At 53.4% G+C, this 26,965-nt stretch overlaps 1 protein-coding gene across 2 annotated transcripts; it reads right to left on the bottom strand.

Moving 5' to 3' along the window:
- Window positions 1-222: 222 nt before the first annotated feature.
- Window positions 223-26,965, bottom strand: GUCY2D (guanylate cyclase 2D, retinal). Of its 2 annotated transcripts, XM_038768990.1 has the most exons (19): window positions 26,119-26,965; window positions 25,353-25,651; window positions 20,750-21,083; window positions 19,631-19,715; window positions 19,078-19,174; window positions 16,574-16,687; window positions 15,396-15,473; window positions 10,890-11,066; window positions 8,423-8,579; window positions 7,750-7,899; window positions 5,255-5,403; window positions 4,308-4,471; window positions 3,091-3,283; window positions 2,822-2,996; window positions 2,092-2,190; window positions 1,725-1,819; window positions 1,337-1,422; window positions 1,109-1,230; window positions 223-740 (listed from the first exon to the last, which is right to left on the bottom strand). In XM_038768990.1, the coding sequence occupies exons 1-18, from the start codon at window positions 26,777-26,779 to the stop codon at window positions 1,140-1,142; spliced, it is 3,204 nt and encodes a 1,067-aa protein (XP_038624918.1). In that variant the 5' UTR covers window positions 26,780-26,965; the 3' UTR covers window positions 223-740; window positions 1,109-1,139. The 2 variants fall into 2 exon arrangements, with proteins under 2 accessions (XP_038624918.1, XP_038624917.1); XM_038768989.1 differs by lacking the exon at window positions 223-740 and having other exon boundaries at window positions 1,108-1,230; window positions 26,119-26,832.

Raw genomic sequence — 26,965 nt, 5'->3', positions numbered from 1 at the left:
ATCTTTGGGGCACAAATGTTCTGTTTCTCACTATCCTCTCTGGACCAGACATTTTAATTTTCCAGGAAAGAGCCGGCAGATATCCCTGGTCTATGGGACATGTATTCCTGTTGGAAAGGGAAGCACAACTGCCCCATGCTTAATTGACAAGGGGGCCTCACTCCTCCAGAGTTGCACAGTGAAGAATCACAGGGTGAAGCTAAGTTGCTGTCAAGAGCCTGTATTTGCAAAATGGGAAATCTCTGCCAATCTCACCGGACACCTCTCTGAGGCCATTTGGTCTGAGGACCTCAGTTTTACCTGAGGCGGGGCTACGTGACATTCCAGAACATTTGAGGTCAGATGCTCTGATGACCTGGCAATATGTGGGGTCAGAATTCCTTGAAATTAGCCCACTGAGGACCCAGGATCCTCCGGGAAGGAACGCTGTGATGCTCAAGTGTCTCTTTGGCTTACGTGATGACATCCCGGAATTCTCTGAGGCTGGATGCTCTTCTGGTCCAGGATCCTTTAGGGTCAGTTGTGTGCCTTCCCAAAACCCCTGGGTCCAGACAATTCTGTGTCCCAAACTCCTCCGGGACCAAACTCTCCGAGCCCCAGAATGTCCTGTAGACAGTGTTGGGCGAGAGAGCCCATGTTCTCTGCTTCATGGAGGTGGCCGTAGGGGCCACGCTTTTCTCCTTCAGCTTCTCCGGTGGGGGTGTGGTGTGGGATTTGTATCTGAGGGGGTTTTCTTTTCCCTAAGGAAGAGAGGGAGTGGGTTAACAGAAAAAGGAGGGATGGGTGGGGGGAAATGCAGGTAGGAGGGCAGGGAGAAGCAGGAAGCAGCTTGGCTTATTGGATAGCCTGGGAGTCAGAAGGACTTGGGCTCTAATCCTGGCCCTGCCACTTGTCTGCTGGGTGACCTTGGGCAAGTCATTTCATTTCTCTGGGCCTCAGTTCCCTCATCTGGAAAATGGGGGTGAAGGCTGTGACCCTATGTGGGACAGGGACTGTGTCCAACCTGACTATCTTATATCTACCCAAGTGTGAATGACCCCTGATGTCTCAGATGAAGAGGTGGCTCAGGATGGGCGAGCCTTGTGGCTAGAGGAGGAGGGGGAGGTACCTGTTAGGGTGGGTGGAAGAGGGGATCCCCCTCATTTGGCCAGCTGCCCCGGCCGAGCCTTCTCCAGCTTCCTGCGTCGTTCCTCGGGGATCTCGTGGAGGCTGATTCCGTGGTTACTGGCACTGGGGGAGGGAATGAGGCCGGGGGTGTGTGTGAGGAAGCCCTAGTGGGTCCCCCCAACGAGAGGCCCGGGGTCCCCCTCCCACAGATCCCCGGCCCCTCCCTTACCCAGGCAGCAGATCGGGGGGTGTGGGAATGGGCTTGGTGAACCCTTCCCGCCCCACCAGCCAGTACGTGTCCTCGATGCCCTTCCCCTGGGGGAGACACAGGAGTTAGTGGGGGGACAGATGGGACAGGGCCGGGCTGAGGACGTGAGGGCCAGCCTCAGACCGCTGGTGGGGGGTTGAAGCGTGCCGTCACCGAGACAGGCAGAGCTGGGTGAGGTGAGGCAAGGTGAAGGGCTCTGCCAGGGCAGGAGACAGGGAGGGGAACAGGGAGAGGCAAGTCGGGGAATCGGGAACTGGGCAAGGTGAAAGGGAACAGGGGAGCCAGGGTGTGATGCAGGAGGAAGAGGGAGCCGGGCCAGGTGGAGGGGAACGGGGGAGCTGGGTGGCACCTTGAGTTCCGTCTTGCCACGCACGTCCACCTTGTAGCCCTCAGGGAGCCCCCGCAGGATCCTCACCGTGCTTATGTTCACGTGGATGCGGTACGCTGAGGGGAAAGAGTGAGCCACTGTGGGGGACGGAGGGCATCTCCCCATTCCCAAACCCCCACCCCGCCCGCCCTGCTCTTGACCCAGGAGAGACCCCCACTCCGTCTCCCCCAACCCACCAGAGACATCCCACTCACCTCCAGCCGCGCCAGGCCGGAGACCTCCCTGAGCCTGGCTTCCAGCCTCCCCCCCGGCAGCCCCCGCCCCAACAAACCCCCCTTCCCACTCCTTCCCCACTCCCACCCGGCCCCCGCCCCGGCTCCATGCTCACGCAGCCCCGTGGACTCCATGCGTGAGGCCGTGTTGACCGTGTCCCCGAAGAGGCAGTAGCGGGGCATGGTGAGGCCCACCACCCCCGCCACACACGGGCCTGAGACAGACGGACGGATGACTGACGGACGTGGCATCAGACCCAGGAAGGAGATGGGGGTGGAGGGGGAAGGGGTGGGGAGTGGGAAATGGGAGGGGAAGGAAGCCCCCCCGGGGACATGGTTCTGAAGTGCCATGGAGGCTTCCTGAGCTTAGGAGAGCCCAGATGGTGATGGGGGAGCTGGGGGTGCAGAATTGAGGGGATTCTGGGGCTGCTGGGGTTCGCAGGTGGTTTGGGGAGGCCATGGGTGATGATAGGCAGATTGTGGGGGCTCTGGGGAGTGCTGTGGGGTTGTTGGTGGTCCCCAGGAAGTGCTGGGGGGCACTCTGGGGAGGTGCTGGGGTTTCTGGGACAGTACTGGGGGGGATCTGAAAAAAGTGGGGGGCAGCAGGGGGAGGTGGGAGTGATACAGGAGGGGGCTGGGGGGCAGTGAGGGATGCTGGAGGATGGAGGTGGTGCAGGGGGACTCTGGGGTTGCTAAGGGATGGGATGCTGGGGGCAGAGCAGGGGATGCTGGGGGTGCGGAGGGATTCTGGAGGATGGAGATGATGCAGGCTGGTACCGGGGGTGGAGCAGGGGGATGTTGGGGATGCAGAGGGTGCCGGGGGACGGAGGGGGGTGTGCCCAGTACCCGAGTGGAGGCCGATGCGGATGCGGACGGGCACCTCGGGCATGTGGCGCATGCGGAAGGAGCCTATGGAGCTGAGGATGTCCAGGGACATGTTGGCGATCTCACCCGCGTGCCGCTGCCCGTTCCGCTTGGGCAGCCCCGACGCCACCATGTACGCGTCCCCGATGGTCTCCACCTGTGTCGGGGGTGGAGGTGGGGGGCACCATCACAGCGGCTGAGCTTGGGCCGGACCCTCGCCCCGGGCCCCGGCCCCGCCCCCACTCCCGCACCTTGTACACGTCGTGGGAGCCGATGATGGCGTCGAAGAGGGTGTAGAGGTCGTTGAGGAGATCCACCACCTCGATGGGCTCGCTCATGGCCGAGATGGTGGTGAAGCCGACGATGTCGCTGAAGTACAGGGTCACTTCCTCGAAGTACTCGGGCTCTACGGGGGTCCCCATCTTCAGGGCTTCTGCCACAGACCTGCCAGGACCAACCGGGGGGTGGGTGCCAAGGTGGCTAGCCCGCTCCCTGTTGAGTTTTAGAGGTGGGGGGGGAATCCGGGTCCCAGGTCCCGCCCGGTGACCCTAGTCATTGTGTACCTCTCTGGGCCTCAGTTTCCTCCTCTTTAAAATAGGGGTAAAACTCCCCTTGCCCCCCCACCAAGGTCAATCTCCCTTTTAGATCAAGGGCCCTGGGAGGGGCAAGCACCGTGTCCGACTGGCTTGTCTTATGTGAGGTCTGGGGTGTGCCACTCCCTAAGCACTCAGTCAATTCTTTTTTTATGGTACTAGTTAAGTGCTTACGAGGTGCCAGGCACTATAGTAAGCACTGAGGAAGATCCAAGCTCATAATAATAATAATAATGGCATTGATTAAGTGCTTACTACGTGCAAAGCACTGTTCTAAGCGCTCATCAGGTGGGACTCTGTCCCTGTCCCAAATGGGGCTCAGTCTTCATCCCCATTTCACAGATGAGGAAACCGAGGCGTGCAATAACTTGTCCCAGGCCACACAGCAGACAAGCGGCAGAGCTGGGATAATAATAATAATAATGATGTTGGCATTTATTAAGCGCTTACTATGTGCAAAGCACCGTTCTAAGCGCTGGGGAGGTTACAAGGTGAGCAGGTTGTCCCGCGGGGGGCTCACAGTCTTCATCCCCATTTTACAGAGGAGGGAACTGAGGCCCAGAGAAGTGAAGTGACTTGCCCAAAGTCACACAGCTGACAAGTGGTGGAGCCGGGATTTGAACCCGGGCTCTTTTCCACTGAGCCACGTTGCTGGATTAGGATCCAGGTCCTTCTGACTCTCAAGCGTGGGCCCTATCCACTAGGCCGTGCGGCTTCTCCATGCAGTAGCTCGGGTCCGTCCCCCCTGCCCTCTCTCATTCTCGTTTCCGCAAGGTCTTCTCTGACCCCCCTGATTCCTCCGCTCTCCATTCCCACCGGGTGAGGGGAGGGATGTGTTGCTATCTCCCGGGAAGCCCCCCGGACCCCCGGCTCACGGCGGGAGCATCTGGGTGAGCAGCTGGTCGGTCTTCTGCTTCTCCAGCTCGAGCTCCTCGGTGCGCTCGCGGATGAGGTCCTCCAGGTTGCTGGAGTACTGCTCCAACATGCGCAGCATCGAGTCGATGATGTTCGTCTTGCGACCCTTGTTGATGGTCTTGAACTGGGGGACCGGGTGGGGCGGGGCCAGGAGGGGCGAGGACAGAATAGGGTTAAACCGGGCGGGGGCCGGGGTTGGGGGGTAGACTGGGGATAACAATAATAATAATAATAATGGCTTTTATTAAGCGCTTACTATGTGCAAAGCACTGTTCTAAGCGCCGGGGAGGTTACAAGGTGAGTCCCACGGGGGGCTCACAGTCTTAATCCCCTATTTTACAGACGAAGGAACTGAGGCACAGATACCTCCTTCCCTTCCCAGCACCTGTATATATGTATATATGTTTGTACATATTTATTACTCTATTTTACCTGTACCTATCTATTCTGTTTATTTTATTTTGTTAGTATGTTTGATTTTGTTCTCTGCCTCCCCCTTTTAGACTGCGAGCCCACTGTTGGGTCTCTATATGTTGCCAACTTGGACTTCCCAAGCACTTAGTACAGGGCTCTGCACACAGTAAGCGCTCAATAAATACGATTGATTGATTGATTGATTGATTGATTGAAGTGACTCGCCCAAAATCACCCAGCTGACAATTGGCGGGGCCGGGATTTAAACCCATGGCTTCTGACTCCAAAGCCTGGGCTCTTTCCATGCTTCTCTGCGGATGGAGCCGTGGTGGTAGTACGGGACGGTGTGAGGATGGAGAGGGGTGGAGAGGAGGCCTGAGCCCCTGGCCCCGGCCCCTGTGGGTGCCCCCTGCCCCGTCCCTGCCCTTGTCCCTGTCCCTGTCCTTGTCCCTGTCCCTGTCCTTGTCCCTGTCCTTGTCCCTGCAGATCAGACCTGGGCGAAGATGGAGTCCATGTCGGGGCGTCGGTCCGGGTGCTCGCCCCAGCTCTGCCTCATGAGCTGGATGCACTCCACCGGGGCCTGGTCCAGCAACACCGATGGCCGGCACAGGGGCGGGGGGCTGCGCACCTTCTGCACGATCTCTGCGCCAAACAGACATCATCATCATCATCATCATCAATCGTATTTATTGAGCGCTTACTATGTGCAGAGCACTGGACTAAGCGCTTGGGAAGTACAAATTGGCAACATATAGGGACAGTCCCTACCCAACAGTGGGCTCACAGTCTAAAAGGGGAAGACAGAGAACAAAACCAGACATACTAACAAAATAAAATAAATAGAATAGATAGGTACAAGTAAAATAAATAGAGTAATAAATATGTACAAACATATATACATATATACAGGTGCTATGGGGAAGGGAAGGAGGTAAGAAGGGGGGATGGAGAGGGGGACGAGGGGGAGAGGAAGGAAGGGGCTCAGTCTGGGAAGGCCTCCTGGAGGAGGCAGACAGACCCCCTCAGCCTCCCCCCATGGCCAAGCCCACAGAGGAGGGGGCTACCACCCAACCCCGGCCCCCCGGCCGCTCTGATGTCCTTATCCTGATTCTCCGCTGCCCCTCCTTGTGATACCATTAATCTTAGCCTCAGTTTCCCCTGCTAGCCTGGAAGCTCATCGTGGGGCGGGATGGCAGCTCATCGTGGGGCGGGATGGCACCTACCAACTCTTGAGAAGCAGCATGGCTCAGTGGAAAAAGCCCGGGCTTTGGAGTCAGAGGTCATGGGTTCCAATCCCGGCTCCACCACTTGTCAACTGTGTGACTTTGGGCAAGTCACTTAACTTCTCTGGGCCTCAGTTCCCTCATCTGTCAAATGGGGATGAAGACTGTGAGCCCCACGTGGGACAACCTGATCACCTTGTAAATTCCCCAGCGCTTAGAACAGTGCTCTGCACATAGTAAGCGCTTAATAAATGCCATTAAAAAAAAAAAAACTCTTGCATCCTACTTTCCCAAGCGCTTAATACAGTGAGCCGCACCTAGTATTCTATTTATTTTATTTTGTTAATATGTTTTGTTATGTTGTCTGTCTCCCCCTTCTAGACTGTGAGCCCACTGTTGGGTAGGGGCCGTCTCTAGATGTTGCCAACTTGTACTTCCCAAGCGCTTAGTACAGTGCTCTGCATGCAGTAAGCGCTCAATAAATATGATTGAATGAATTGAATGAATGAATGATTAGTAAGAGCTCAGTCAGTGCTATTGATGATGATGCGCCTGGTCCAGTCCTGGGGTGACCTCCGGCCCGCTGACCGCAGGGTGAGTGGGGGGGTGAGGATGGGGGATGGATGATGATGATGATGATGGCATTTATTAAGCGCTTACTATGTGCAAAGCACTGTTCTAAGCGCTGGGGAGGTTACAAGGTGCTCGGGTTGTCCCATGGGAGGCTCACAGTCTTCATCCCCATTTTACAGATGAGGTAACTGAGGCCCAGAGAAGTTAAGTGACTTGCCCAAAGTCACACAGCTGACAACTGGCGGAGTTGGGATTTGAACCCATGACCTCTGACTCCAAAGCCCGGGCTCTTTCCACTGAGCCACGCTGTGGAGGTGGGGGAAATGCCCGGGGGACACAGGGGATGACGGGAGTCCAAGCGTGGGATCGGGGGTGCAGGATCAGCGATGCAGGATCGAGGGACAGGATGTCGGGATCTGGGAAATGGGGATGGGGTATTGGGATGTGGTGTGTGGGTTCGGGTGTCGGGATGGGGGTGTGGGATCGGAGGGTGGAGTGGCAAGAGCACGGGTTTGGGAGCCAGAGGATGTGGGTTCTAATCTTGACTCCACTTGTCTGCTGCGCAACCCTGGGCAAGTCACTTAAGCTCGCTGTGCCTCAGTTTCCTCACCTGTAAAATGGGGATTAAGCCTGGGAGCCCCATGTGGGACAGAGACTTAGAACTGTGCATGGCACCTAGCTCTTAACAGATACCATAATTATTATTGTCAGGACTGTGCCCAACCTGATTACCTTGCATCTACCCAAGCGCTTAGAACAGTGCTTGGTACTTAGCGCTGAGCAAGTACTCCCACTTTTAATAATAATAATAATAACAATGATGGCATTTATTAAACGCTTACTATGTGCAAAGCACTGTTCTAAGCGCTGGGGAGGTTACAAGGTGATCAGGTTGTCCCACAGGGGGCTCACAGTCTTAATCCCCATTTTACAGATGAGGGAACTGAGGCCCAGAGAAGTGACTTGTCCAAAATCACACGTGGATTTGAACCCACGTCCATCTGACTCTAAAGCCGGTGCTCTTTCCACTGAACCACGCTGCTTTTTCCTCTACCCTGTAAGCTCGTCGTGAGCAGGGAATGTGCCTGTCGTAACGGAGCCTCCCCAGCGCTCAGCCCAGCGCTCTGCACGCGGTAAGCGCTCAATAAATACGATGGCATGAACGAATGAACGAACGGGGGGTGAGGGGTACCGTCGGGTGGCAGGTCGAGCATGGCATAGGGCTCGCTGCGGCAGACGACTTCTTGCATGATGATGGCCAGGCTGAACACGTCCCCGGCGCGGGAGCCGCGACGCTCCAGCTCTTCGTCCCTCAGCAGCTCCGGGGCCGTCCACAGGCGGTCTGGGGCCGGACAGAGGCGGGCACGTGGAGGCCAGGCCCAACGCCTCATCATCATCATCATCAATCGTATTTATTGAGCGCTTACTATGTGCAGAGCACTGTACTAAGCGCTTGGGAAGTACAAGTTGGCAACATATAGAGACAGTCCCTACCCAACAGTGGGCTCACAGGCTAAAAGGGGGAGACAGAGAACAAAACCAAACATACTAACAAAATAAAATAAATAGAATAGATATGTACAAGTAAAATAAATAGAGTAATAAATATGTACAAACATATTTACAGGTGCTGTGGGGAAGGGAAGGAGGTAAGATTGGGAGGATGGAGAGGGGGACGAGGGGGAGAGGAAGGAAGGGGCTCAGTGTGGGAAGGCCTCCTGGAGGAGGTGAGCTCTCAGCAGGGCCTTGAAGGGAGGAAGAGAGCTAGCTTGGCGGATGGGCAGAGGGAGGGGCCTTTCCCTCCCTTTCCCTCTCCCCAGACCCCCCATCCCGTCCCCGGGCTCCCCCCGCCCCAGGCCCTGTACCCTGCGCGCCAGGTGGAGCTCGGGGAGCCCGCTGGGCCTCGTCCAGCCGCGTCTGGCCGTGGTCGGTGACCTTGAGCACGAAGCGCCCGTCCACCACGCAGTTCCGGGACTTGAGCCTCCCGTGGACCAGGTCGCGGTGATGGAGGTACTTCATCCCCTGCCAAGGCCCCGAGCCGGTCACGGACTCCCAGTTGCGAGGGAGGGGAGAACCCCTAGCCTGGAAGCTCTCCTTTTGGACAGGGATCACGCCCACCCCCTCTACTGATGATGATGATGGCATTTATTAAGCGCTTACTATGTGCAAAGCACTGCTCTACGCGCTGGAGAGGTTACAAGGTGATCAGGTTGGCCCTTCAGGGGGGCTCACAGTCTTAATCCCCATTTTCCAGATGAGGGAACTGAGGCACGGAGAAGCGAAGTGACTTGCCCCAAGTCACACAGCTGACAACTGGCGGAGCCGGGATTTGAACCCCTGACCTCTGACTCCAAAGCCCGGCTCTTTCCACTGAGCCACGCTGCTTCTCTGGGTTCAAATCCCGGCTCCGCCACTTGCCAGCTGTGTGACTTTGGGCACGTCACTTCACTTCTCTGGGCCTCAGTTACCTCATCTGTAAAATGGGGTTTAAGACTGTGAGCCCCCCATGGGACAACCTGATCACCTTGTAACCTCCCCAGCGCTTAGAACAGTGCTTTGCACACAGTAAGCGCTTAATAAATTCCATTATTATTATTATTATTATTTTACAGGTGAGGAAACTGAGGCCCAGAGAAGTGGAACTTCTCTCAAGGTCCTTCTGAATCCCAGGCCCATGCTGTATCTACTAGGACACACTGCTAAGTGCTTACGAGGTACCAGGCACTGTACTAAGCATTGGGGTAGATACAAGATGACTTTGGGCAAGTCACAACTTCTCTGTGCCTCAGTTCCCTCATCTGTAAAATGGGGATTAAAACTGTGAGTCCCCCGTGGGACAACCTGATCAACTTGTAACCTCCCCAGCGCTTAGAACAGTGCTTTGCACATAGTAAGCGCTTAACAAAAACCATCGTTATTATTCAGGCCTCTCTCAAACCCCAACCTGCAGGGTAGAAATGGGCTCTCCCCCACGCCCCTGGCCCCCTCTTTATTTCAGACTCCAAATGAAAACTCTGGGTTAAATAATAATAATAATGGTATTTATTAAGCGCTTACTATGTGCAAAGCACTGTTCTAATCAATCAATCAATCAATCGTATTTATTGAGCGCTTACTGTGTGCAGAGCACTGTACTAAGCGCTTGGGAAGTACAAGATGGCAACATATAGAGAAGCAGCGTGGCTTAGTGGAAAGAGCACGGGCTTTGGAGTCAGAGGTCATGGGTTCAAATCCCGGCTCTGCGGATTGTCAGTTGTGTGACTTTGGGCAAGTCACTTCACTTCTCTGTACCTCAGTGACCTCGTCTGTAAAATGGGGATTAAGACTGTGAGCCCCCCGTGGGACAATCTGATCACCTTGTAACCTCCCCAGTGCTTAGAACAGTGCTTTGCACATAGTAAGTGCTTAATAATAATAATAATAATAATAATAATGGCATTTGTTAAGCGCTTACAATGTGCACAGCACTGTTCTAAGCGCTGGGAAGGTTACAAGGTGATCGGGTTGTCCCACTGGGGGCTCACAGTCTTAATCCCCATTTTACAGATGAGGGAACTGAGGCTCAGAGAAGTTAAGTGACTTGCCCAAGGTCACACAGCAGACATGTGGCGGAGCCAGGATTTGAACGCATGACTTCTGACTCCAAAGCCCGGGCTCTTTCCAATGAGCCACGCTGCTTCACCATTAATAAATGTCATCATCATCATTATTATTATATAGAGACAGTCCCTACCCAACAGTGGGCTCACAGTCTAAAAGCGCTGGGGAGGTTACAAGGTGATCAGGTTGTCCCACGGGGGGGCTCCCAGTCTTCATCCCCATTTTCCAGCTGAGGTCACCGAGGCCCAGAGAAGTCAAGTGACTTGCCCAAAGTCACCCAGCTGACGAGTGGAGGAGCTGGGATTTGAAGCCACGACCTCTGACTCCAAAGCCCGGCCTCTTTCCAATGAGCCACGCTGCTTCACCATTAATAAATGTCATCATCATTATTATTATTATATAGAGACAGTCCCTACCCAACAGTGGGCTCCCAGTCTAAAAGCGCTGGGGAGGTTACAAGGTGATCAGGTTGTCCCACGGGGGGGCTCCCAGTCTTCATCCCCATTTTCCAGCTGAGGTCACCGAGGCCCAGAGAGGTCAAGTGACTTGCCCAAAGTCACCCAGCTGACGAGTGGAGGAGCTGGGATTTGAAGCCACGACCTCTGACCCCAAAGGCCGGGCTCTTTCCACTCAGCCAGGGTTGCCAGGAAGGGGTGAAGGTGCGAGGGAGATGAGTGTATTGGGGGTCGGGGGATGAAGTCGGGGGGCTGCGCCCCCCTCTCCGCCCCCTACCTTGATGAGGTCGAGCAGTAGCGAGGACTTGAACATCCAGTCGAGCTTCATGTCGCGGTTGTGGATGAGGTCCCGCAGGCTGCCTCGGGAGCAGTGCTCCATCACGGCCGCCAGCACCCCCGTCTCGTGGAACAGACCCACATATAGGGTCACATTCTCATGACGCAGGTCCCGGAGCTGCAGGGATCAATCAATCAATCAATCAATCAATCAATCGTATTTATTGAGCGCTTACTGTGTGCAGAGCACTGGACTAAGCACTTGGGAAGTCCAAGTTGGCAACATATAGAGACAGTCCCTACCCCACAACGGGCTCACAGTCTAAAAGGGGGAGACAGAGAACAAATCCATCATCATCATCAATCGTATTTATTGAGCGCTTACTATGTGCAGAGCACTGGACTAAGCGCTTGGGAAGTCCAAGTTGGCAACATATAGAGACAGTCCCTACCCAACAGTGGGCTCACAGTCTAAAAGGGGGAGACAGAGAACAAAACCATCATCATCATCAATCGTATTTATTGAGCGCTTACTATGTGCAGAGCACTGTACTAAGCGCTTGGGAAGTCCAAGTTGGCAACATAGAGAGACAGTCCCTACGCAACAGTGGGCTCACAGTCTAAAAGGGGGAGACAGAGAACAAAACCAAACATACTAACAAAATAAAATAAATGGAATAGTTATGTCCAAGTAAAATAAATAAATAAATAAATACCATTAGACCCTCTCCCTTAGAGTGCAAGCACCTTGAAGGCAAGGGGTGTAACATTTGCTTCTACTGTAATAATAATAATAGTAATGATGGCATTTATTAAGCACTTACTATGTGCAAAGCACTGTTCCAAGCGCTGGGCAGGCTACAGAGTGATCAGGTTGGCCCACGGAGGGCTTCAGTCAATCCCCATTTTCCAGATGAGGTAACTGAGGCACAGCGACTTTTTTTTTTAATGGTATTTGTTAAGCGCTTACTATGTGCAAAGCACTGTTCTAAGCTCTGGGGAGGTTACAGGGTGATCAGGTTGTCCCACGGTGGGGGCTCACATAATTTTAATCCCCATTTTACAGATGAGGTAACTGAGGCATGGAGAAGTGAAGTGACTTGCCCAAAGTCACACAGCTGACAGTGGCGGAGCAGGGATTTGAACCCATGACCTCTGACTCCAAAGCCCGGGCTCTTTCCGCTGAGCCACGCTAAAGTCACACAGCTGACAATTGGCGGAGCGGCATTTGAACCCATGACCTCTGACTCCAAACCCCGGGCTCTTTTCCCCTGAGCCACGCTGCTTCTCATAATTATGAGATGTGTTAAGCACTTACTACGTGCCAGGCACTGTCCTAAGCACTGGGGTGGATATAAGCCGTTAATATGTTTTGTTTTGTTCTTTGTCTCCCCCTTCTAGACTGGGAGCCCACTGTTGGGTAGGGACCGACTCTATATGTTGCCAACTTGGACTTCCCAAGCGCTTAGTCCAGTGCTCTGCACACAGTAAGTGCTCAATAAATAGATTGAATGAATGAGAGCAGCAGGGGAGATGCTGTCGTTTTTTATTTATTTTACTTGTACATATTTATTCTATTTATTTTATTCTGTTAATATGTTTTGTTTTGTTCTCTGTCTCCCCCTTCTAGACTGTGAGCCCGCTGTTGGGTAGGGACTGTCTCTATATGTTGCCAACTTGGACTTCCCAAGTGCTTAGTCCAGTGCTCTGCACACAGCAAGCGCTCAATAAATAGATTGAATGAATGAGAGCAGCAGGGGAGATGCTGTTGTTTTTTTATTTATTTTACTTGTACATATTTATTCTATTTATTTTATTCTGTTAATATGTCTTGTTTCGTTCTCTGTCTCCCCCTTCTAGACTGTGAGCCCACTGTTGGGTAGGGACTGTCTCTATATGTTGCCAACTTGGACTTCCCAAGCGCTTAGTACAGTGCTCTGCACACAGTAAACGCTCAATAAATAGTTTGAATGAATGAGAGCAGCAGGGGAGATGCTGTCGTTTCTTTATTTATTTTACTTGTACATATTTATTTTATTCTGTTAATATGTCTTGTTTTGTTCTCTGTCTCCCCCTTCTAGACTGTGAGCCCACTGTTGGGTAGGGACCGTCTCTATATGTTGCCAACTTGTACTTCCCAAGCGCTTAGTCCAGTGCTCTGCACACAGTAAGCGCTCAATAAATACGATTAATGAATGAATAAGCAAATCGGGTTGGACAGAGTCCCTGTCCCACGTGGGGCTCACAATCTCAATCTCCATTTTACAGATGCGGTAACTGGGGCACTGAGGAGTGAAGTGATTTGCCCAAGGTCACACAGCAGACAACGGAGGAGCCGGGATTAGAACCCATGACCTTCTGACTCCGAGGCCCGTGCTCTACCCACTAGGCCACGCTGCCTCTCCCGCAAGCGTTTAGTACAGTGTTCCGCAGTTGTTTTTCAATGGTATTTGTTAATGATGATGATGATGGTATTTTTTAACCACCTACTATCAATCAATCAATCAATCGTATTTATTGAGCGCTTACTGTGTGCAGAGCAGTGTACTAAGCACTTGGGAAGTACAAGTTGGCAACATATAGAGACAGTCCCTACCCAACAGTGGGGTCACAGTCTAGAACGGGGAGATGGAGAACAAAACCAAACATATTGACAAAATAAAATAAGTAGAATAGATATGTACAAGTAAAATAAAAAATAAATAGAGTAATAAATATGTACAAACATATATACATATATACAGGTGCTGTGGGAAAGGGAAGGCGGTAAGACGGGGGGATGGAGAGGGGGACAATGTGGAGAGGGAGGAGGGGGCTCAGACTGGGAAGGCCTCCTGGAGGAGGTGAGCTACTATGTGCCAGACATTGTACTACGCACTGGGGTAGACACAAGCTAACAGGTTGGACACAGTTCACGTCCCATGTGGGGTTCACAGTTTTAATTCCTATTTTCCAGATGAGGGAACTGAGGCCCAGAGAAGTGAAGGGACTTGCTTGAGGTCACACAGCAGACAAGTGGCAGAGCCGGGATGACAACGCAGGTTCTTCTGATTCCCAGGCTCTGCCCACTAGACCATGCTGCTTCTCATTTGGCGCCTAATAAATACCACTGATGGATGTAGGCATTTATTACTCTATTTTATTTGTACATATTTCTTCTATTTATTTATTTTATTTTGTTAATATGTTTTGTTTTGTTGTCTGTCTCCCCCTTCTAGACTGTGAGCCCGCTGTTGGGTAGGGACCGTCTCTATATGTTGCCGACTTGTCCTTCCCAAGAGCTTAGTCCAGTGCTCTGCACACAGTCAGCGCTCAATAAATACGATTGAATGAATGAATGAATGAATGAAGAAGGGGAAGAGAAATGGGAGGGAGACGGAGAGGCGAAGGAGGAGGAATTGTGGAAAAAAAAGAGGAAATCGAGGGTGAGGCAGGGGAGGAAGAAGGCGGCCAGGAAAGGTGTAGGGTTGCAGGGTAGGGGACACAGAAGAGGAGGGGTAAGGGTACCAGATGCCTTGAATGTTCATTCATTCTTTCATTCAATCGTATTTATTCACTCATTCATTCATTCAATCGTATTTATTGAGTGCTTACTGTGTGCAGAGCACTGTACTAAGCGCTTGGGAAGTATAAGTTGGCAACATATGGAGACGGTCCCTACCCAACAACAGGCTCACAGTCTAGAAGGGGGAGACAGACAGCAAAACATGTGGACAGGTGTCAAGTCGTCAGAACGAATAGAATTAAAGTGAAATGCATATCATTAACAAAATAAATAGGATAGTAAATATGTACAAGTAAAATTAACAGAGTAATAAATCTGTACAAACATATATACAGGTTCTGTGGGGAGGGGAAGGAGGTAGGGGAGAAGGAGAGGAAAAAGGGGGCTCAGTCTTGGGCCAGTTTGTTGAGCCACTTTGGTCCTGGGGACCAAGGAGAAGCAGCGTGGCTCAGTGGAAAGAGCAGAGGTCATGGGTTCAAATCCCGGCTCCGCCACTTGTCAGCTGTGTGACTTTGGGCAAGTCACTTGACTTCTCCGAGCCTCAGTTACCTCACCTGGAAAATGGGGATTAAGACTGTGAGCCCCAAGTGGGACAACCTGATCACCTTGTAATCTCCCCGGCGCTTAGAACAGTGCTTTGCACATAGTAAGCGCTTAATAAATGCCATTAAAAAAAAAACAGAGACAGAGAGAAACAGAGAGAGGGTGTGGGCGGGGGGGGGGGGAGGGAGGGGTGCCAAGTGGTGCCAGCTGGGGTCCACGTACGAAAGACCCTGCCAAAGGTCTCTGAGGCGGGGAGCGGATGAGGTAGCAGTAATGGTACTTGTTCAGTGCTTACTGTGCGCAGAGCACTGGGAGCTAGGGTGGGGGTTTGTGACGTGAGAACAGGCGTGACCCCGGGTGGCAAACTGCAGGCTCCCACCCAAGAGGGAGCCGGGGTCCCCCCAAACCAGCCATCACTACCAGGTGCCTTCCCTCTTGGCCCCCCGTCCCCCTCCTCACCTTGCTGAAGGCCGTCTTGGTGGAGGGCCTGATCTCCGTGTGCTCCCCCGGGAACTTCTTCAACCACACCCAATCTCCCTGCAGGGCCAAGGAGAAAGGGGGCTCGCCTGACCGCCCGCTTCCCCCCTCGACTCACCCAAGGGAGAATTAATAATGATGGCATTTATTAAGCGCTTACTATGTGCAAAGCACTGTTCTAAGCGCTGGGGAGGTTACAAGGTGATCAGGTTGTCCCACGGGGGGCTCACAGTCTTCATCCCCATTTTACAGATGAGGTAACTGAGGCCCAGAGAACTTAAGTGACTTGCCCAAAGTCACACAGCTGATAATTGGCAGAGCCAGGATTTGAACCCATGACCTCTGACTCTAAAGCCCGGGCTCTTAACGGTCCTGGGGGTGAGATCAGACCGGGACCCCCCCTCCCCAACCTCATCACACCCCCAGCTGTGGGGCTTGCCTGCCCAGTCTGGGCCCTGGGGCCACTCTCTTGGGCACTGGAGCCCCCCGGGCATGGCCTGGACCTCGCCAACCCCTTCCCAAGAACCAGGTCATCTCCCGGCCCTGGGCCCCACGGGCAGAGTGTCATGACAGACAGTGGAAGAGAGGGAGAGGAGGGGGAAGGGACAGAAGGGAGAGATGAAGAGAAGAGAGGAAGGTAAGAAGGAGTGGGGGAAGAAGGGAAGAGGAGGAGATGGGGAAGGAGAGAAGGAAAGAGGGAAGAAGGGGGAGAGGGGGAGAAGGAAAAAAGGAAAGGGAAAAGATAGTAGAAGAGAGAGGGAAAGGAGAGGAAGAGGAGATGGGGAGAAGAAAAGAAGAAGGAAAAGGAGAGGGAGAAATGGGGAGAAGGAAAGAGGGAAGAAAGTGTAAGGTAAAGGGGAAGAAGGGGGAGAGGAAATAGGAGAAGGGGAGAAGGAAAGAAGGGGAAAAGGAGTGATAAGGTGAATGGAGTGATAAGGTAAAAGGAGAGTGGAGAGAGGGGTGGTAAGGAGAGGAGAGGAGAAGGAAAGAAAGGGAAAAGGAGAGAGGGAGAAAGGGGAATGGGGCCATAAGGGAGAAAGGAGAGTTGAGGGGAAGAGGGGTGGTAAGAAGGAGAGGAGAGAGGAAGTGGGGAGAGAAGGGGAGCCAGGAGAGAGTCTCCTGCAGCCCCCTGGCCCAGACACAAACCCACCTACACCCACCTCGAAGACGGCCACGCTGCTGTTGTCGACCCCGGGCGTCTGCACACCGCGAAGGCTGCGCATCTCCGACACGCTGCTGCAGCCCATCAAACTGGAGTGGCTGCCCTCCATCACCTGCCCGGCCGAGGGCCGGAGGGGTGGGAGTTGGGGGGTCTGTGAGGGAGGGGGCGGCCCCCCGCCGGGGTCGGACTCACAGCCCCCAACCTCCACCCCTCACCCTCTTTATCTCAGTCTCTTCTTCCACTCTTCTGTGGACGCGTATACGTTAATCGCCCTGTTCCTATTCTGATTCCTCTTTGGGAATGATCATACTGAACCAGTGTAGCTCTTGAACAGTCAGCGCTCACTATGTGTGAAGCGCTGGGGTGGATATGAGGTTTCGAGATAAGACACGGCACCTGCCCTGGATGGACTCTGTCTCTCCAAGCCCCATTTTTGTCTTGTCTTATGCTGTCGAGTCGTTTCTGACCCATAGCGACACCATCTATTCTATTTATTTTGTTAGTATGTTTGGTTTTGTTCTCTGTCTCCCCCTTTTAGACTGTGAGCCCACTGTTGGGTAGGGACTGTCTCTATATGTTGCCAACTTGGACTTCCCAAGCGCTTAGTACAGTGCTCTGCACATAGCGCTCAATAAATACGATTGATGATGATGATGATGATCTCTCCCAGAACGCCCCGCTGTCCATCAGCAACCGTTCTGGTAGTGGATCTATAGAGTTTTCTTGGTAAAAGTGAGGAAACTGAGGCCCAAAGGGGCTACGCAAGCTCTTCTTCTAGACTGTAAATTCCTTGTGGGCAGGGAACGTGTCTACCAGCTCTTATTTTGTACTCTTCCAAGTGCTTAGAAAAGTGCTCTGCAAGCAGTAAACGCCTGATTAATATGACTGATATGGATGTTTGTGATATTTATGTGACTCTGTGGTTTGCAGGTGAAGTGACTTGCCCAAGGTCACACGGCAGGATGGTGGCTGGGACTCAGAGCAGGGTCTCCTGACACCCCATCCCTATTGCTTCCACTAAGCCGAGCTAAAATATCCTTATGCTTGTCTTCCTCTAATTCATTCATTCATTCAATCGTATTTATCGAGCGCTTATTGTGTGCAGAGCACTGTATTAAGCGCTTGGGAAGTACACTTAGAGTGTCAGAGCCTTGTGGGTAAAGAAAGGGTCTTAACCTAAAGGCTCAATCACTTAGGAGGTGCATATGGGACGAGAATCATGTCCCACCTGATTGATTTGTCTCTCTACCCTAGTGCTTAGTACAGTGCTTGGCAAATTTTTTTAAATGGTATTTGTTAAGCGCTTACTATGTGCCAAGCACTGTTCTAAGTAATGGGGTTGGTTCAAGGCAATCAGGGTTGGACACAGTCCGTGTCCCATGCGGGGCTCACGGTCGTAATCCCCTTTTTACAGATGAGGTAACGGAGGGACAGAGAAGTGAAGCGACCTGTAAGTAAGCGCTCCACAAATGTGATTATTGTTTCACTCAGTGGATGCTCATTTTCACTCAGTGGGAAGCAGCATGGGGTAATGGGTAGAGCCCGGACTTAGGAGCCAGAAGGTCAGGAGGAGAAGCAGCGTGGCTCAGCGGAAAGAGCCCGGGCTTTGGAGTCAGAGGTCATGGGTTCAAATCCCGGCTCCGCCAGCTGTCAGCTGTGTGACTTTGGGCAAGTCACTTAACTTCTCTGTGCCTCAGTGACCTCATCTGTACAATGGGGACTCAAACTGTGAGTCCCCCGTGGGACAACCTGATCACCTTGTAACCTACCCAGCGCTTAGAACAGTGCTTTGCACATAGTAAGCGCTTAACAAATACCATTATTATTATTATTAATTCTGACTCCACCACTTGTCTACTGTGTGACCTTGGGCAAGTCACTTCATTTCTCTGGGCCTCAGTTCCCTCAGCTGGAAAATGGGGATTGAGACTGTGAGCCCCACCGTGGGACAGGGACTGTGTCCAACCCGATTTGCTTGTATCCACCCCAGCGCTTAATACAGTGCCTGGCATATAGTAAGCACTTAACAAATGCCATAATTATTATTACTATTATTAGTAGTAGTAGTATTAGTCAGTACTGCTATGGCTACCACTCTGTCTCCTACAGAAAGTGGGGAGGGATGGAGGTGTAGAGGTTAGTGCCCAGGTCTGGGAGAAGGTCATGGCTTCCAATCCTGGCTCCACCACATAATACTAATTATGGCATCTGTTAAGCGCTTAGCAATTGTTTGCTGTGTGACTTTGGGCAAGTCACTTCACTTCTCTGAGCCTCAATTACCTCATCTGAAAAATAGGGATTGAGACTATGAGTCCCACATGGGACAGGGACTGTGTCCAACCCAATTTGCTTGTATCCACCCCAGTGCTTAGTACAGCACCTCCACGCAGTAAGGGCTTAACAAATATCATTATTAATAATATTATTACGTGGGGGATGGGGGGAGGGGGCAAAGGATGGCAGGGGAGAGGAAGGAATGCCCTCCGCCCCCCACCCCCCAACCTTGCAGCTGCTTTGCACGTTGACAAAGGTGAGATCCTCTGTGGTCAGCACGATCCTGTTGGGCCCTCGCATCATCTGAGCATGGAGGAGACGGCGCCTGGGGGCGTGGAACCAGAAGGGGACCCCCATTAGGGCATCCTCCCCATGCCTTCCCCTGTGCTGAGCTCTATCAGGACTACTGACTATGCGCCTACTCTGTGCGGGCACTATATTAGGTGCTGGGAAGACAGATTCTGTCTGGGTGAGTCCCTCGTCCCCCAGAGTATCCCTTTTTGAAGCCCACCCTGCAGCCCTGGGGGAGTCGGAACCTGCTCTTCCTCCCTCTGTTTCCCCCTTCCCCAACCCCTTCCCTAAGTGAAGTGTTGGTGGGATCTGAGGGAACCCCCGCCCCTGCAACACATCTCCCCAGCTGAGGTGGGGGAAAACCTTCACTCCCCACTATTTGGGGAGACACCTTCCCACCAGGTCTGGGATATACTACACTCTTGTAGCTCCCCAACACTGACACTCACCCCCTATACACACACACACTCACACGCGGCTGGGGGCTCACCGGATGTGAAAGAACAGTGCAGCAGCTAGGAGCCCGACCCCTGTCACTGCCAGGAAGATGAGGAGGAGCACGCTGGTCTCCACCCCTGGGGCAGGGAGGAAGGAAGAGGAAGGGGGTGGCATGGAGGAGCAGACCAGGAGAAGGGGGTGGGAGGTGTCCAGGGCCAGGGCCGTGATGGATTCAACCAGGACAGCCAACAGGGGATGGAGAGTCTGTGGCCTTGGAGAACTGGGGCGGCTCAGCCCTGGGGCAGAGGGAAGGAGCGGGAACCAATAGGGATGAACGCAGGAAGAGCTGTAATCGATCAATTGACTGTATTTGATTGCGATCGTGATTGTAGCCAACAGGGAGGTGGGGAAAACATCTCCTAGAGGGACAAGATGAAGGCTAGGACTGATGGAGAGGGAGAAATGAGGTGACCAACCGAGAGAGGTGATGGAGAGATGTCGACAGCGGGAAGGAAGGTGGGAGAGAGCGGTGGGTGGGGAGCTAGGAACCAGGGAAGAGCTGGGACCGATTGGCAGCCTGGAAGGGAGAACGCTTAGTACGGTGCCTGGCATATAGTAAATGGTTAACACACACCATCATTATTATTATTATTATTATAGGGAGGGACGAGATAGCTGGAGGGAGAAGTTCAATAACGAATACTCTAGACTGTAAGCTTGTTGTGGGCAGGGAATGGGTCTGTATATTATTATTACACCGTATGCACTCAATAAATACAATTGAATCAATCAATCAATCAATCGTATTTATTGAGCGCTTACTATGTGCAGAGCACTGTACTAAGCGCTTGGGAGGTACAAATTGGCAACACATAGAGCCAGTCCCTACCCAACAGTGGGCTCACAGTCTAAAAGCGGGAGACAGAGAACAGAACCAAACACACCAACAAAATAAAATAAATAGGATAGAAATGTACAAGTAAAATAAATAAATAAATAAATAAATAGAGTAATAAATATGAATGAATCCTAAGAGAGGGAAATGGGGTGCCAGGAGAAGGGAGGAACCCAGTTTGAGGGGCAGGGTGCTAGGGTGAGGACTGAAGGGAAGGCAGCAGGAAGAAGGGGAGAGATCTGACGGGGAAAGGGGGAGTTGGGGAGCAGGCCTCACCTCCGGCGCATATGACCTTGGGGTCGAACCAGCAGGCGGGGTCGGTGCCGGGCCCGGTGGGGCCGGGGAAGTGAATGGCCCGTCCGGCGGGGCCCAGGAGCCCGGTGGCAATGTCCAAGGTGTAGGTGGGGTGCAGGTCGGCCCCCACCCCGTCCGTATCCAGGAGCACGTAGCCGGGCTCCGAGCCGCCACAGAAGGCCAGTGGAGGCTGCGCTGGGGCGTGCCTGGCCACGCTGGCTCCCGTCACCCAACGGCCCCGCTGGCGGGAGGCGTCCGCCACGGCCCCAGCCAGCAGATAGACGGCGTCGTAAATCGTGCCGAAGAGCGGGGAGACCTGGGCGGGGTCGGGGCCAGATCAGTCCCCCTCAGTTGATGTTCCCCTTGCTCTGCCTCCTCTAGGCCTTAAGCTAACTGTCTCACTGGCCCTCCATCTCATCTACCTCGCCCACGTCCCACCTCTGGCCTCAAATTGGACGGACAATGACTGTCCTCGCCTTCCAAGCCTTATTGAAGGCCCATCTCCTCTAAAAGGTCTTCCCTAAGCCCCCCTTTCCTCTTCTCCCACTCCCTTCTGCGATGTCCTGACCTGCTTCCTTTATTCATCCCCTGGCCCAGCTCCACAGCACTTACGGCCACCTCCGTCATGTATTTATTTCTATTAATGTCTCTCTCCCCGCCTAGATTGCAAGCTCAATGTGGGAAGGGAATGTGTTTATCGTTACACTGTACTCTCCCAAGAGCTTAGAACAATGCTCTGCACACAGTAGCTACTCGATATATATGATTGAACGAATTAAGCAAGCTCTTTATGGGCAGGGAACAGGTCTCCTAATTCTGCTGTATTGGACTCTCCCAAGCGCTTAGTCCAGTGCTGTGCACTTACTAAGCACTAAATAAATACCATTGATTGATTCTCTTTGGAGAGAAATCCACCCCTTCCCCAACAACTTCTTCCCCACTGACCCAAGTTCCCCCCAGTTTGGTCTCCCATTGACCCCTTTCTCTACACACCCCAACACCTCAATGGCTCCAAGCCTTCCCTATCACTCCCTCTATACTGGGACCACCTCTCTCTCTTTTTTAATCATCATCATCATCATCAATCGTATTTATTGAGCGCTTACTATCTGCAGAGCATGTACTAAGCGCTTGGGAAGTACAAACTGGCAACATATAGAGACAGTCCCTACCCAACAGTGGGCTCAGTCTAAAAGGGGGAGACAGAGAACAAAACCAAACATACTAACAAAATAAAATCAATAGAATAGCTATGTACAAGTAAAATAAATAAATAAATAAATGGCACTGGTTGAGCGCTTACTATGTGCCAGGCCCTGTTATAAGCACTGGAGTAGACACAAGGTTGGACGCAGTTCATATCCCACATGGGGCTCACAGTCAATCTCCATTTTACAGATGAGATAACTGAGGCACAGAGAAGTGAAGTTACTTGCCCAGGGTCACAGAGAGGACAAGGGGAGGAGCCGGGATTAGAATCCAGGTCTTTTTTGACTCCCGGGCCTGGGCTCTATCTAATAGGCTACTTTGCTTCTCCACTTGTCTCCCTTCCCATCGGTTGGCCAATTTTGCCCTCCCAATGTCCAGGGATTTTCCCCCCAACTCCAGGCTTCCTATTGATCCCAACTCTTCCTCAGCTCCCAGTTCCTCCCTGGTGGTTCCGCCCCACCTAGGTCCCATTGCTCATATTCATTCATTCACTCATTCAATCATATTTATTGAGCGCTTACTTTGTGCCGAGCGCTGTACTAAGCGCTTGGGAAAGCACAATACAACAATAAACAGTGACATTCCCTGCCCAAAACGGGCTCACAGTCTAGAGGGCCCATCTCCCCCTCACCTCTCCTCATTAGTCCTCATTCCCCCTTTTAGACTGTGAGCCTACTGTTGGGTAGGGACTGTCTCTATATGTTGCCAACTTGGACTTCCCAAGCGCTTAGTACAGTGCTCTGCACACAGTAAGCACTCAATAAATACAATTGATTGATTGATTAGTCAGCCTTTTCCTTTCCTTCCTTCTCTCCCCTCCCACCAATTTTTCCCTGCCTCCCCACATTGGTTACAGCTCTCCCTGCCCTTTGGCTTTTATACCGCCTTCCCCACATGTCTGCTGTGTGACCTTGGGCAAATCACTTCACTTCTCTGTGCCTCAGTTCCCTCATCTGTAAAATGGGGATTAAGACGGTGAGCCCCACATGGGACAACCTCATCTCCTTGTATTCCCCCAGCACTTAAAACAGTGCTTTGCACATAGTAAGCGCTTAACAAATACCAACATTATTATTATTATTATTATTATTATTATTATTATTATTACTCCCCAATTCCTCCCCTGACCTCAGACTTCCCTCATCCCTGACAACCATCTCTCCGTTGGTAATAGCTCACTTTCCTCTCCCACAACCTCTGTCCTAATTATGGTCCTTCTTTCCTCTGGTCCTTCCTCTCCATCCAGACTCTGTTCCTGCCTAGTCCCCTAGTCTACCTAGGTAAGGCGACTAAGTGTCCTGAGATATAGGCGTTCACATTTTATTATTAATAATAATTAGTAGTAGTAGTAATAACAGTATTTGTTAAGCACTTAGTATGTACCAAGCACTAAATAAATACAAGGTAATCAGGTTGGACACGGTCCCTGTCCCACAGTGGGGTTCAAAGTCTTAATCCCCATTTTACAAAAGAGGTAACTGAGGCCCAGAGAAGCGAAGTGACTCGCCCAAGGAGCTGGGATTAGAACCCAGGTCCTTTTGACTCCCGGGCCCGTGTAAACTCCCTGGGAGCAGGGATGGGGTCTACCAACTTTCTTGTATTGTACACTCCCAGGCATTTAGTACAGTGCTCTGCACACTGTAAATGATCAATAAATATCATTTATTGGCTGATTGGCTGACTGATCAATTATGCACGTACTCCAGTGCTCTGCATACGATTGAATGAATGAATGGACACTCTAAGGGCCTAAATCAATCAATCAATCAATCGTATTTATTGAGCGCTTACTATGTGCAGAGCACTGTACTAAGCGCTTGGGAAGTACAAATTGGCAACACATAGAGACAGTCCCTACCCAACAGTGGGCTCACAGTCTAAAGAACCACCAGAAGCAGTATGGCCTGGTGGAAGGAGCCCACGCCTTGGAGTCGGAAAGACCTGGGTTCTAATTCCGGCTCTGCCACTTGTCTGCTGGGTGACCTTGGGCAAGTCACTTCACTTCTCTGTGCTTCAGTTCCCTCATCTATAAAATGGGGATGACAACTGTGATCCCCATGTGGGACATGGACTGTGTTCAATCCGATTAGCTTGGATCTAACCCCGGCACTTAGTACAGTGCTTGGCACACAGTAAGCTCTTAACCAAGACCGTTAAAAAAAAATCAGGGTGCCAATTTTGACCAGGGAAGGGGGACAAGAACCCCGTTGGTGATGGTGGCTGGATCAGCTGCTCTGACCCAGTAAGACTGAGCCATCCAGGCCACAGATGGGAGCTTCTTAGAACAGCGCCTGGCACAAAGTAAGCGCTTAACAAATACCACCATTATTATTATTATTATTCTGGGGCGGGAGAGAAAAAATCCACATCATCTACCTGCTCTGGAAGCGCTCACCACCTCCACCACCCAGAGTCACCCAGTTTGGGAGGTTGTGGGGAGGACAGTGTGCTGGTGGACAGTGGTGAGCCCACTGTTGGGTAGGGACCGTCTCTATGTGTTGCCCACTTGTACTTCCCAGCGCTTAGTACAGTGCTCTGCACACAGTAAGCGCTCAATCAATACGATTGATTGATTGATTGGTGGGGCATAAATATCAAAGCTGGGGCAGGTGCAGCAGGAGCCCCCCCACTCATTCACCCCCTCCTTTCCCCTCTCCTGGCACTGTTATTTCTTTTCAAAATGGTAATTGTTAAGTGCTTATTATGTGCCAGGCCAGGCAATGTTTCTAAGAGCTGGGAGAGATACAATCAATCAATCAATCGTATTTATTGAGCGCTTACTATGTGCAGAGCACTGTACTAAGCGCTTGATAATAATGGCATTTATTAAGTGCTTACTATGTGCAAAGCACTGTTCTAAGCGCTGGAGAGGTTACAAGGTGATCAGGTTGTCCCACGGGGGGCTCACAGTCTTAATCCCCATTTTACAGATGAGGTAACTGAGGCCCAGAGAAGTGAAGTGACTTGCCCGAAGTCACACAGCTGACAAGCGGCGGAGCCGAGATTTGAACCCATGACCTCTGACTCCAGAGCCCGTACTCTTTCCACTGAGCCACGCTGCTTCTCGATACAGGGTAATCGGGTTGGTATATAAAGTAATCAGGTTGTGGGGTGCAGCCCTGAGATTTCTGGCCACCTTACACCCCTTCACTGGGATCCTCGTGTGGGCCGTGGACAGTGTCTGGCACTTAGCCCGGTACTTGGCACCTAGTTGTGCTTAAATACCACCGTTGCTACTCTTCGCTCCGGGGCCTGATTGCGTCCCTCCACTTCTCCCATCCTGACAGTCAACCGGTGGTATTTCTCGAGCGCTTCCTGTGGGTCCAGCCCCACACTAGACCCTCTAGCCCTGGAGTCCCCCCACCGGGGATCACACCTGGCTGGGATCCAGGTCCCGGGGCAGCTCGTGGCGGGCCACGGCCTGTCGGAGAGCCTCGGACACGGGCCGGTCCGGGGGGCAGCGGAGGGTGAGGGTGAGGACGGCGTCGTGCGCCCGGCGCAGGTGGGAGCTGTTGGCCAGGACGGCCGCGGGCCCGGGGGGTAGTGCGAAGTGCAGCGTGTCGAAGGGCAGGAAGACCAGCGAGCCGTCGGCCAGGCCCAGCTCCTCCGCTGCCTCCAGCAGCAGCCGCTGCTCCTCCCCGCCCAGCAGCAGTGAGTGCATCACCATGATCACCGCTGGGCGCGCGGACCCACGGACGGGGCCGGACGGAGACGGGAAGGGGCCAGAGAGGACGGGATTGGGGCCGAAGGAAGGCAGTCAGAGTGGGATGCGGCTCCTCCCAATCCCAGCTCCCACTCCGGCTCCCCGTCCCAGCTTCCGCTCTCCCGGTCCACCTTACCCCCAGCTCTTCTGGTCCTCTCCGCCTCAGCTCTGCTCTTCCGGGCCCACCTCGACCAAGCTCCCCCTCACCCTGCGCCACCCCAGGGTCCCCTAAGTGCTTAGAACAGTGCTTGGCACATAGTAAGCGCTTAAGAAATGCCATCATTAATATCGTTATTCCCCACTGTGGCTCTTCCGACCCTGCCCCGCCCCCCCGGGTCCTCCCTGCCTCGACTTCTCCACCCTCAGTTCCCCCAACCCGACACTCCCAAGCCCAACACCCTGCCGGGGCCCAAGGCCGCTCCCCACAAGGCGCTCCTACCTCGGACGGCAGGTCCGTCCATGACCTTCCGTAGGGCGGCCCGGGCCCCTGGGTAGTCGGCCTCTACGGCGGCTACCAGGGCGACGGGCAGGCCCCGCGCCCGCAGGGCCCCCGCCAGCTCGTGCCCGGCCTCTACCCACAGGTCCTGAGGGGCAGTGAGGACGGCCACGCGGGCCCAACGGAAGATCCTTAGGAGGGTGTAAAGGGCGGAGGCGGCCGCGGGGAGAACCGGAGCCAGCGTCGGGGCCCCGGCCACACCCGGGCAGCCCCAGGGGAAGAGCGGCTTGTCCTCCAGCTGGGCCAGGAGGGCCGCGGTCCGGCAGGCGGCCGGGTTGACGGGTCCCACCAGGCCCGAGACCCGGCTCAGGGCGGAGGCCGCGGCCTCCAGGGCCCGGGCCGTGCGGCAGGGCTCGGGCAGGACCGCGTAGTCGAATCGGTAGCCAGCCGAGAGCGCGGGGTCGCGGTTGATGCGGGCCACGGCCAGGCGGGCGGCCAGCTCGGGCCGGGCCCGCCCGAAGATGGGGTCGCAGGCCCAGGGCCCCAGCACGCCCACCGTGAAGGTGGCCGCGAGGGCAGGGCCCAGGTGGGAGAGGAGCAGGGGAAGGAGAAGGGCCTGAGGGGGACGGGCACCCCACCGGGCCTGGAGGGGGAAACCCGGCATGCTGCGGGGAGGGGAAGACAGGGCAGAGGGGTCAGAGGGAGGGGCGGAGGAGAGCGGGGTACAGCAAGCGGGGGACACCTGGAGGGAGAGAGGGACAGACCGTGACAGAGAAAGAGTGAGGAAGTTGGTGGAGACATAGGGAGAGGAGGGGGAGGGCAGAAGGGCGGGAGAGGAAACGGGCAGAGT

Source organism: Tachyglossus aculeatus, chromosome Y4 (assembly GCF_015852505.1).
Source record: "Tachyglossus aculeatus isolate mTacAcu1 chromosome Y4, mTacAcu1.pri, whole genome shotgun sequence".
Taxonomy (NCBI): domain Eukaryota; kingdom Metazoa; phylum Chordata; class Mammalia; order Monotremata; family Tachyglossidae; genus Tachyglossus; species Tachyglossus aculeatus.
The sequence above is the reverse complement of the archived record's forward strand: the minus strand, read 5'-3'. Positions and strand labels throughout refer to the sequence as shown.

Excerpts from the sequence above, each read along its gene's own strand:
- GUCY2D (XM_038768990.1), bottom strand. The coding sequence starts at position 26,779 with ATGCCGGGTTTCCCCCTCCAGGCCCGGTGGGGTGCCCGTCCCCCTCAG. Across the intron at positions 21,084-25,352 it reads GGGACCTGGATCCCAGCCAG|GTCTCCCCGCTCTTCGGCAC; the intron begins GTGTGATCCCCG and ends GACCCCGCCCAG. Across the intron at positions 19,175-19,630 it reads GCACTGTTCTTTCACATCCG|GCGCCGTCTCCTCCATGCTC; the intron begins GTGAGCCCCCAG and ends CCACGCCCCCAG.